This window comes from Anguilla rostrata, chromosome 12, assembly GCF_018555375.3.
Source record: "Anguilla rostrata isolate EN2019 chromosome 12, ASM1855537v3, whole genome shotgun sequence".
Classification (NCBI taxonomy): Eukaryota; Metazoa; Chordata; class Actinopteri; order Anguilliformes; family Anguillidae; genus Anguilla; species Anguilla rostrata.
The window spans coordinates 37,181,074-37,193,315 of NC_057944.1; the positions used below are offsets into that span (position 1 = coordinate 37,181,074).

Here is a 12,242-nt window from a genome sequence, read left to right on the forward strand (position 1 = left end):
TCAGCTAACTCAGTTTCTTCTGATAGGACCGGATGCTTGGCACAGTAAATAAAATTAGGACACTACAGGCAGACCCATGAGGATTTTAGCAGGCAGAAAGAGGTCTATTCTAGACTGAATCCAGGTCACGTAACAGCAAATAGGTCCAAAAGTCCCATGGGGAGTAGTGTCACACAGAAAAGGTTTCCAACCTGAAGAGCATTTCCCACCTAATATAATCTTATAATCTCATGCTAGATCTAGTTAAATATATCTTATGATCTCGTGCTAGATCTAGTTAAATATATCTTATGATCTCATGCTAGATCTAGTTAATTGGCAGTTTTGGCTAAATGACTCAGGTTCCTGGTTCCTGAACCTTCATTTTCTACCCACCCAGAAAGCTCCCGTTCTGCTGCTCCTTGGACCCTACACGCCTCTGGGGTAGTTCACAGTCTGTCCCATTTTCGGCCATCTCATTGGGTAGATTTTGAACCATGTGATCTAAAAAATAAAAAAAGAGGGAGGAGCCTGGTTAGACATTTTCTTACATGACAGTGTTAACAGTGTCAACTGGCATCCTTACATAGGGCAATCTATGTTCCAAAAAAGGACAAATTATCCATTTATCAGTTGGAAAGAAGAAGAAACTCATGTTAATTAACTGGCTCACACATACAATAGCAGCGCACATCCCTGTGTATAAATATATTACCTGGTTTTGAGTCTTGTCTTTAAGCCAGCCCCCAATTTCATACTACGTTTCAGATACACTGTCGCTTTAACAGACCCTGCGTAACTCACAGACCGCTGATAATGACCACATGGTCCATGTGAGGTCTCAACAACGCTCCGATTGGCTGGGGCAGCCCATTACAGGTGTGCATGGCATTCAAATCAAGTCAAATATGAATGCATTCAAATATGAATGTTCTATCTCCTCTTGATCTGTGTCGCACTTACCTAAGCTAGCTTTGGGCCAACCAAGCCTTAAAAGCATTGAAGGCTAATTTTTATTAGGCTGAACATACTGTACCGGTAACCTGGAAACAGCCTGTAATTTAATGGTTTGACAGTTCTCCCTGATGGGATAACACTGCTTTTTATAGACAAGACGACCGGATAAGTGACACAGAACACCGATGACTGGAGCGGCTACTCATAACAGCACTATTTATTTACCCACAATTTCAGCACTCATCCAAACAGCTGAACACGCTCAAAGGATTTACTCGAAATGGCACCTCGGGCAATTCCACGGGAAAATTAACTGTACTCTACTGTATCTGGACCAAACATGTAAAAACCGGTTTTTCAAGAATTTTGAGCACGCTTTGTAAACTACACCCCCCCCCCCCCCAGAGGTTTCAATGTCAAATACCTGATGGTATTTTCAAGAATGCTTTCTGATATGACAAGGAATGGTGGGTGTGCTGCCTCTCTATCACGCTAAAGGGTTCAGAATTGTCTAGTACAACAAACAGGGGGGCTGGGCAGAAGTGCTGCCCTTGCAGCAGCCTGTTCCAGCACAACGGGTCACGCATGACTGGGGTTCCCCAGAAAGCCTGCCCTCAGCGCTGCCACCTACTGTCAGCGAACGATCGCTTCTACTACAGCAGGACTGCTCGAACTGGAGCCATCTCCATTCTGGTCCCACCCGACCAGTCAACACGACAGATTTGAATGTCTTGTGACACGAGCCTGGAGCGATACGTCACGTTACTAACCCCGCCCCTCAAAAGTAATGCTTAAACTGAGTCTACAGCACTACACAGCCAGAATTTTGGCCAGTAAATCTGCCACCGTAGCACAATGCAGACAAGCATGGGTCGTCACCGGCTCATTTTAACTTACCATTCAGACACGCAACAGCGGTAATGTTAAAACAGAATTACATCACTGTAATTAAATGATTCTGACAGGATTACCTGGACAATATTGTTTCCTTTATCAACCTGTATCAATATACCTGGCACCTGATCAAACCATGAAAATTTTACACTAAGTTGCACATGGAAACAGCCAGATATGCTTTGGTCAGTTATGGCTCTTCACTGCACAACAGAATAAAATAGCACTTCAGCAAGTTAAGGGCATCTGAATACAAGTTATTTAGCTCTTCAGTGAGAGAGCGTGCTTGCTTTTGTGAGATAAGGAGGAAAGCCCGAGCCAGAGTCTAACGAACACCCCCCATTTTTATTGCATCATGACCTCTACAGACCGGCTGCGCTGAACTTTGAAAGATCTGCTGGCAAGATGTCACAAGGACAGTTGTCAATGACATACTGTAGGCTACAGAAGAAACCACGTCTGGTCTTTAGTAAAATGCACACTGAAGTTGAATTCTGACCCAAATAAAACACAAACAAATAACCGGAAATCAACCCTGAATAATCAAGATATCACCGACTTTCACAGGAAGACCATACAGGTTAAAGCTAGGTTTCCGGTAAGCTTAGAAAATTAAATGTTCAAAAACTTGGGGGATCTAACGAAAAGCTAATGCAGTGGCCGAGTAAGATAATTGTTGCAACGTTACTAGTAGGAAAACCTGGTCGACCTGTCTGAATGGTAGAACCCGTTGTTCAAATGAAGTGGGTTTAATTAATGTAGCCAACCAGCCTAATACAAGAATATCTGCTGTCATTAAACAGGGTCATTCCGCGGCAGAACGGCAATAATAACAGCTACCTGATGTTAGCTAGCTATTGTGAATGGCGAATGGCTTTTCCAGCAGTAGAAAAGACAGCCAGCTAACTACATTAGATAGCTTCCGGCGTAAGTGTTTCAGTTATACCAACCAGCAAGTAGGCTACGGTCCTTTATGTCGGATAAAAAGCGGAGAAACCTTGGTTTGGACCTGATGACACTATTGCGCAATTCTGGTGGAATGACTGTGCTTAACAGCTAGCAAGCTAGCCCGCTAGGTAATAGGCAAAGTACACAGCACAACTGTTAAGACTATTTCGTAAAGCGACTGGCGGCGCAACCTGGCACATAACATAGTAATTAACGTTAGTAATATCATTTTCTAGCCCGTTTAGCTAACTATATCGAACGCTAATTTAGCTAGGTTCAGAGAATCTTCCTGCTGCTCTTTCCACAGTGTGCTTTCTAACCCCATCGCCCGGCTCATTATCATTCATTTAATTACAGCCTTGCTAGCTACGTAACACCATCTAAGTTAGCTATGTCGCTACTGACACTGACACATCAGCGTGGAACAGGCATTTGGTAGTCCAGCGCATACTTCATATGAACTGAAACATAATTTTCCGTGGCAGTGGAATATAACTGAGCAAACTAAACCTAGTAATAACACACATATACATCAATGTAATGCGAATATGTTTCAAATATATTCGCAGCTAGCTTGTGACTTACCGTTTCCTTCCACACTCAAGTGATCTCGACGATCCGACTCCCGTCACCACTTCACACTAGCTGCAGCAGCACAGGAAAATGACGTCTGAATGAATTATTTTTACTTCCTCTGGTTTCCACAACGAAAACACTAAATAACAAGCATAAAAACACAACGTCGACCCCCACGGTTATTTTATACACTTCCAAATGCAATGAAATTAGGTTATTAAACGAATACACTTTGAAGTTAATTTTATTTTACGACAAATCCTACCAATGAAGTTATTTAAATATGACATCATCACTACGCGACGTGTGCCCTGATCTAAATCCAAATGTAACGTGCTAACGGTCCCAACTTCATGTACTTTATTTTGTTTTATTTTTTTTTAATTTAATTTAATCTTAATTTAACCAGGAAAACCTAATTGAGATTAAAAATATCTTTTCAAGAGTGTCCTGGCCAAGACAGGCAGTAACAATGGTTGCAGACAATGTAAAACGAAATTACACACAATACCTCGTATAAAAATTACAGAAGGTAAATAGCCTATATATTAAAAAAATTAAAACGAAGAAAATACAATCAACGTAGTAAAAATAAGAAATCGAAGAAGGAAGTAAAACTAATGTTTAACTGAGCCACATAGGTAAAAATCAATCCCATATCTCTGGATCATCTTGATAATGATATGAATTTACAATGAGATTCTTTTAGCAAAGGTCAGGAAATTACTTTGTGAAACTGGTAGGGGAAAAGTTTGGGGAAAGAGTCAAATGTGCTGACAATATGAAGGACATTTTTCCAGGATGTATTAAAGCATCTGTAAAAGTCCACCCAAGAATCCAATAAAAGTAAAATAATTTGTCATTTATCTTTACAACAAATATTGATTATTTGTACAATCACCATTAAGACATCGTTGCCATTAAATACTGAAGCCTTTGATCAAATTAAATGAATCAATATTTTAATGTTTTATTGATTGTTTACTACGTCACAAAAAGAGGATACACATCTATATTTATATTTATATATAAATAATGATATGCTATTTGTTGACAATATTATATGTATCTTATATGTATTATATGTAATTATATGTCTCACGAGCTTTCATTTTATGATTAATAAAGTAATTTTTAAAATACTATTTATAATCCAAACATCACTTGATTTTCTGACTCTCGCTCAATGCACGCTGGGATAGGCTCCGTGACCCTGCCCAGGATGGATTGTGACGTACTTTCGATTCGAAATAATGCGGCTCGTTCGTTTCCGGTCCCTTTGTTTACTTCGAGCTAGCTAGAGTGAAAGTTTAGGCTACTTCATCATGAGTGTACGCAGAAAAATATTCAAGACGGAACATTTTCAAAAACAGATGAAGAAATACTCCGAGCATTGCTGTGTCCCACTTTGTTCGGCGTCATCCAAGTTTAACGGCATACTGAGTTTCCATGGCTTTCCGACCCATATCGACCTGAGAAGACAATGGCTGGTAACCATACGCCGGGATCATTTCACCATCTCCTCTCACACTAAGGTCTGCAGCAGACACTTCGCCACTGATCAGCTCATAGAGCCAACAACCCTTAATGGTCGAAAGAGGCTTGTTAAAGGCGCTGTACCGACGCTCTTTGAATGGAATGGCTATACAATTGGAACTCCACGGCGTAGTGTGTGGGAGAGAACAGTCCCTCCTGAGGAGCAAGAACAGCGCATCGATGGCACGAGGGATCACGACTACTGCTCCGTCCCTGAACCGTCTGCACTGGACATGTCCTCATCAGCGGTAGAAAATATGTCTAAAGAAAGTGAGGATCTGAGAACGGAATTGCAGGAGTTGCGTGTCCAGCGAGCGCGTAATGCCATTTTCGCTATGACACAAAGCAAAACCAGAAAGTGGTGCTGTGTACCTATGTGTAAAAACAGTAAACAAAAACAGCCGTATTTAAGCTTCCATTGTTTTCCCGAGGAGAAGGACAGAAGGAGGAAATGGGTTCAGGCCATAAGAAGGGAGGAAGGTCCGTTGTTTAAAATAACGAAGTCAACGCACGTATGTAGTCTACATTTTAAGGAGGGAGACGTGTATCTAACTCCTGGTGGCATCAACCGTGTGAAGGGCGATGCGGTGCCTTGCCGTTTTCCGTGGGCGGACGGGTCTTCACACAAACGATTCGTTTATAAAAGAGATAAGGCACGCCTTGGATCTCATGGTCGGGAGGTACCTTTATGTAAGATGGAAGAGGTGTGTGAAGAGAAGGCAGCCGTTACTGGTGTCTTATCAGATCATGACTACCATGCTCAGGCACCTCAAGGTAAGTTCTGTTAATTCGATTTACGTTAGCTAACTTTTATGGTAATTTTAGAGAAAATGAAAGGTATCTTTTTTATGGTGGTATCAGATATTACCTATATGTTAATGGTGTAGTGCACCTGACATTATATAAGTGTATGCAAAAGGATGTGAACTGCACACCTACTTGCATTTTATTGTACACCAGTCGGTGTTGTTATTTTAAAGATGCGCGTTTTCATTGGATCCAGACATGCACTTGTTATTGAGGAGATGGTGTACAATTACGGTTTTCCATTAGAACGGAGCCGATGCATGTCCTTATTTGTGGTTCTTTTTATACGCAAGTACTTTCTGAAAATAGAGTGGCTGATGACTGGTTTTCGTTTCTCGGACAGGAACTGTCGATTCAGTCAAGGAAGAATCTTCTCACTGGAGTGACGGCCAGAGCCTTTGCTATGACAATGCTGAAATAATATCCGTGCTCATCAAGGAGGAGGAAATTGAGGAAGAGATTGCTGAACCGGACCCTGTTGTCACAGTGCCCAAATTGGAGCCCAGTGATAAAGAAGAGGAGGAAGACAGCAGACAGACCGCGCACCCAGAAAAGTGCAGATTGCGGGGCGGCCTGTAGACAGTTGTCCAGCCTGCGGCTGCACCAGCACGCTCATGCTGGGGAGAAGCGCTTCGTTTGCACGCAGCGCGAAAAGAGTTTCAGCAGGCTCACGAAGTGGCTCACGCCGGCAGGAAGGAGCGTGGCTGCGACCGGTGCGGAAAGACCTTCGGCCGCCGGGCGCACCTGAAAGCGCATGCTCGTCTGCACACCGGTGAGAGGCCCTACTGCCGCGCGGCGTGCGGGAAGAGCTTCGACAAGCCCGGGAGCCTGAGGGCGCACGTGCACATGGGGGGGGAGGGGGTGCTACGGCTGCCCCGAGTGCCGGAGGGGCTTCGCCCGACGCGTCGCACCTGAGGATCCACTGCAGAATCCACACGGGGGGGGGAGAAGCCCTACCACTGCGGCGACTGCGGCAAGAGCTTCCACCAGAGGGGGCAGCTCAGAGTGCACCGGCTGTACCGCGCCGGTGAGAGGCCCTTCTGCTGCCTGGAGTGCGACAAGAGCTTTGTGGAGCTGGGCAGCCTGAGGCGGCATCAGCGGGTGCACAGGGAGAAGGTGCCCCGCTGCGGCGGGTGCCACGTCACCTTCAGGCGGTCGGAGCGGATGGACCGGACTGGCACCGGCGTCTCCACGCGGCCCGGCCGCGACTCCTTCCCCTGCTCCCTCTGCAGAGAGAGCTTCCGCAGCCCCTACAAGCTGAGGGTGCACGTGCTCGCCCCCACACCGGGGAGAGGCCCTACCTGCTGCTGCCCCGCGTGCCCCAAAGCCTTCCTCACCAAGTCTGACCTCAGCCGCCACCTGCGCGTTCACACCAGAGACAGGCTGCTGCAGCAGCAGGCCCAGTGACGCACGGAGCTGACTGGCTATTCATGTCCAGACCTGAATGTTGCACTGTGGTGATTTCACCTGCACATTGTTCTACATGTTCAATTATTTGTTTATTTTTAAAGGATGGTGGTTGACAGTAAATATTCTGTGTTTGATCATATCTTCATGATGTGCTTTTGACCAAGTCAAATACGAGTCCCCAAAGACTGAAGTAAATGCACTTTTACTGTGCAAGATTTTTAACCTTGTTTTGGTCCTGTGTTTACAATCAAAGAGGTGTCCTCCTGCATGCTTAACCCAGCCCACTCACCTCCTTTTTTATATTTTATATACGTATTTTGCCTTTTTATTTTAATATCTGCATTTTTTATAGCTGCCAACATCGAGGAAAAGTAATTCCAACAGAAAATTGTCACTCAGAGAGAGGGATATCAAAATGTTCTGGAACACCAAATGACATTAAACTTTCCCAAAAGTGGGTAACCAACAAATTTGTAAATATTGTCCCATGTCCTGCATGGTGGAGTAGCACACTAGGCTCAATTTCCATTTAGTTTTGAGTGTTGCAGTATATTGTACCACTAGATGGCAGTGTTGGAACAAAGGTGGTAATACGCTATATATGACTGAAAGTATCTGGACATCCCTTGGTCTGGGGCTGTTTTTCATGGGTTTGCCTAGGCCCATTAGTTCCAGTGAAGGCAATCTTAATGTTACGGCATTCAATCACATTCTAGATGATTCTGTGCTTCTTCAACAGTTTGGGGAAGGCCCATTCCTGTTTCAGCATGATAATGCCCCCGGGCACACAGCGAGGTTCATATAGAAATGATTTTGTCGCGAACGGTGTGGAAGAATGAACTTGACTGGCCTGCACAGAGCCCTGACCTCAGCCCCATCCAATACCTTTGGGATCAATTGGAAAGCCAACTGTGAGCCAGGTCTAATCACCTGACCTCGGTGCCAGACCTCACTAATGCTCTTCTGGCTGAATGGAAGCAAATCCCTGTAGCAATGATCCAATATCTAGTATAAAGCCTTTCCAGTAGAGTTGAGGTTGTTGTTATGGCAAAGGGTGGACCAGCTCCATATTTCAGCTGGAGTCTTTCCCTCACAAACCTGATTCACAGAGCCTTCATGAGGGCACATGCATTTCCCACACAATTCAATAAAATGGTGTTTAAAGCATCAAAGAATTATATTTAAAAAAAAAAAAAAAAAACCTCTTCTGAACACCAGGGAAGCATTTCCACGTATGCTTGTCTTCTGTTATTGGAATTCATATAGATGTTTTTATAATTCTGGGATAAACTTCATGATGTTCATTTGACCCAGATGAGTGTTGTATTGGTTTTCAAACAATTAGCTCAAAATCAATTGTCCACTCTGTAATATGTCACCTCATATAATTTATTATCTAAATCAGATTATACAACAAAAACCTTTAAAACAAAAAGTGTGCCCCCTTGGAAACAGTACGCTTTAGTAGTGAATTTTAAAAAGAAGTCAGAAACAAAGCGACCCCTGTCCCACTGGTAAAATGATGACAGAGGGCTCAAAGTCACATTTCGGTAAATTGTTCCGTAGAAACCTCCTAGTGTCTGTGCAGAAACCGTCTGAGCACCGGCTAGAGCCAATGACCATATATCATGGAGCAGAAAGCCGGTGTGTAAAAATAACAAAAAGGGAACAAAGACCCAGACGGTTTAAAAATAAACCTGGACTCGAAAGACTATCTTGCAGCTCGCAGGCATGCAGCAAGGTAGCCGAAACAGAATTTTGAGACTGCTTTGTTACCGACAGCTTTGTTGGGATATTTATATAGTGTGACAGATAAATTATGCCGAGAGTCCAAAATGTCCATCAGTTTGTCAACTTAGTCATTTGGCCGCATCATTCATTTCTTTCACTTTGAGCATGGCATCCCACATCAGCAAATGCATGTAATAAACAATAATAATAATAATAATACAATTTTTAAAAATTGACATTACCATTAAAATTATATTGGGCAGTTGTTGGATGACTTGGCCTGTTTACTGCACTGTTCCAGTGTTCCCAGTGTTCCAGTAAAACGGTTGGGCCCCGCAGTCCGTTGTGTAATCTGAGCCATTTCAGTGCCTAGGGTTGCCAGCAGGTGTACAGGCTGGTATCACCCAGGTAGGGTGTGATTAAATCAGCTGGGTATCCAGGGTAACGTTTGTGACTTATAACGTATTAATGTATACAGAAATTAATGTATGTTTAGCCGGCGGCTGCAACCGCAGACCGCACTTCCGATTGATGAAAGCCTGATTAACTGCTCCTCCGGTGCATTTGAGCACTATAAAGCCGGAGATGCATGAATTGATTGTACGTAAAAAGACAGCTTGTGTGTGGGGGTGGGAGTGGGGCGGCCATTACCCTTATGAGAATTTCATAAAGGCAGCGCCGCCGCTAATGTGGTCGATGGAAAAGGCGAGGGAGTTGCGCGCAAGCACACGTGCAGCAGAGGGATATACATTCATCCGATCGCGTCTTACGCAATCTGGTTGCTGTTGTGCTCATTTGCATACACGCACGCGCGCGAGTAAATATCTTCCGCGGAACGCAGAGCTACGGGATGCCCCTGATCGCCGCGGCAATCGCGGCGCCTATGCAGCGAACCGCGGAATCAATGTTGCCTGGAATGGAGTTCTAATTTTAGAGTGATGTGGGGGACAATCCTCGGAGGTATTGGGGAACTCGGGCGGCATATATTGATTCGGTTGCTGTCATCTTTCATTCACGAGACGCGTGGCGCCTGCGTAAGTGCTGCTGCAGCCGTTATTCATTGGGCTCTCGCCCACCTGACCCCGGGTGACCTGGACCCCGTCTCTCCTTGCGCCTGGAACGCAGGAAGGTCCAGGTCCAGGTACCTCTGCAGGTAAAAATGTGAAGGTTGCAAATGAAAAGCACTGTTGTGTGTGTGTGTGTGTGTGCGTGTGTGAAGCAGAGGTAGCGGATGGAGGCTCCCAGGAAACCTACAGGCTTTTGTGAGCCTCGTGCAGACCTGTTCCTCAGTGACCAGCCTGATGAACATGGAAGGCCCCTCATACACGGAATACGGACGACACTCAAATCTCAAATCAAATTTTTACCCGTATCCATTTTGATGATGAGTTTAGTTTGTTGTTAATTTGTTTTCCTTCACCCATATTGCCATATGAATGCAGCAGTGCGTACATGCTTTTTTTTTAGAAAACTAAATATTCTGGCTAATATTAACAACAAGGCATTTTAGGTCACGCATGCTAAAATCTCCTTCAATTTATTATGCTTTCGCTTGCAGTCATGCAAAAAAACAAACAAACAAACAAACAAAAAAAAGAACATGCAATACAATCTGAATAAATTAGACTGTTGGGCAAACAATAGAGGGATCGCATTTAGTCTTGTGTAAAATTTGACAAAATATTAATTGTATCATTTCCATGTAAATGGCCAGGGTGACCTCCAGGGGGTGTGTGGAAGTGCCAGTAAACCCATCATTGCACTCAGGCTTGCTGAATTTGCTGCTGAGATGGAAGAAGGATACAGTCAAATTCTCTTTTTTTATGTTGCGTGAAGAATACTGGTCTTTACACTAGGTGCTTGCTGATATGATACCATAGAAAGGTTGTAAGGTGTGTCAAATGATTTGTTCAGACAAACGCATATTGGTGAAATGAATGAAAATCCAATTTCTGTGTGAACTGACCCTTCCAAGCTATGAAGAACAGACTATCGTTGATGTGAATACTTGGATGTTGTCAAGGATGTTTATTTACGACAGCCACTTACTGTAAAGTATGTAGGGAAGGTGTCGTAAAGGAAGCTGGTCAAGGGCATTGAACGTATGAACCGTGTGTCTCGTGCAGTTACTCGGACAATAAAGCTGGCGTTTGTTTGAACACTCGCTAGTTATTCTTGAATAAACCAAAGTACGGTTTATTACAGATATCTACCGTGATGTATTTTCAACGTTTCGTATATGAATGATTTCTCTGTGCTCTGCTTGCTCGTACTGCACTCACAGGGGAAGACAGAGCGCTAATGAACGAGGGATACAGCCGGGGAGGGAAAGACAGAGAGAGGAGCGCAGGCATGTGAAACGTGTCCAAATGAAAGGGGCTGTTCTCAGTGCTGCTCGTGACTTTGATCAGTAAGCATGTTCATTGCAGAAGGATGATAGGAACACGTGCAGCATCCCCAGTGTGAGGGCTCCCTCTGATTTTCCATCGTGGCAAACTATCTGAAAGCATAAAGTATTCGCACTCAAGCAGAATGGTTCATAAAAAAATTCCCGTGGGATCCCAGGGCACACGTCCAACGAATAGTCCTATTAACCCTGCAGCAGTGGTCAAGTGCCAGACCAGACCTGTCAATTTGGCAACCAAATTAATCCCCATTAGAACTAGTATGCTCACATTTTGGGGAGCAGGGGTTGGGGGGAAAAAAAAGGGCTATTTTGTCTTCCGAGATTCGAGGAGGTGATGACCAATTCGAAACCCTATATAGTAAACATTTCATTTTTTGTGAGTCTTGTCCTCTCACCACCAGCATGAGCAGTTGCTGCTTGTTGACGTGGATGCCATAGAACACTGGGGGAAAGTACCTGGATGTTCGTCCTGTAACGTTCCTACTCATTACAGCAAACCTGAAGCCAGTTCACGCCTGTTCATTCGCTTCTTTTACTGAGTGACACACACATGCAGTTCCTTTCCGTGATGTACCTTTTAAATCTTGGCCATGCTCGCCATTTCCAGTTTTACAGCATGTCTGTGTAAATATAGCTTTGATTCATTAATTCACTTGTGCGTGACTGAAATGCTGTAATTATGCAAAGTACAATGTTGTTTTGTCAGTGTTCTGAAAATGCGTTGATGTTGCATATTGTCACCAGCTAACAAGCGTAATGTCTTAAAATGAAGGTCCTTTTTGTCTTTGTGGCCTTAAACGAATGTTAAAAGCTGGGTAAATCCTTGAGGGATTTTGGTAGAACATTCCATAATAAGTTAGTTCTCTTCATTTATGTGCAAGTGCAGTAAAATTAAGAAGCAGATGGAAGCCGTTTTAACTTTGATCTCACTTGGTGGACTGAAAGACATTATGGCTAACTAAACTTTTAGTTTTTAATTAGCTTCTTTATAATTTGC

General features: G+C 43.8%; 2 protein-coding genes across 2 annotated transcripts in view; one reads left to right on the plus strand and one right to left on the minus strand.

Moving 5' to 3' along the window:
- The window catches only part of vmp1 (vacuole membrane protein 1), a 42,965-nt gene extending 39,463 nt beyond the window's left edge, over window positions 1-3,502 (minus strand). Inside the window, exons 1-2 of the mRNA XM_064301105.1 lie at window positions 3,364-3,502; window positions 376-483 (exon numbers count right to left, since the gene is read on the minus strand). Of these exons, the coding sequence (XP_064157175.1) occupies window positions 376-478 (103 nt within the window). The 5' untranslated portion in view covers window positions 479-483; window positions 3,364-3,502. The remainder of the gene's footprint in view (window positions 1-375; window positions 484-3,363) is intronic.
- Window positions 3,503-4,569: 1,067 nt separating this feature from the next.
- Window positions 4,570-7,577, plus strand: LOC135235542 (uncharacterized). The gene is made up of 2 exons (XM_064301106.1): window positions 4,570-5,664; window positions 6,041-7,577. Exons 1-2 carry the CDS (start codon window positions 4,680-4,682, stop codon window positions 6,274-6,276), a joined length of 1,221 nt encoding a protein of 406 aa, XP_064157176.1. The 5' UTR covers window positions 4,570-4,679; the 3' UTR covers window positions 6,277-7,577.
- Window positions 7,578-12,242: the final 4,665 nt, after the last annotated feature.

Excerpts from the sequence above, each read along its gene's own strand:
- LOC135235542 (XM_064301106.1), top strand. The coding sequence starts at position 4,680 with ATGAGTGTACGCAGAAAAATATTCAAGACGGAACATTTTCAAAAACAG. Across the intron at positions 5,665-6,040 it reads CCATGCTCAGGCACCTCAAG|GAACTGTCGATTCAGTCAAG; the intron begins GTAAGTTCTGTT and ends TTTCTCGGACAG.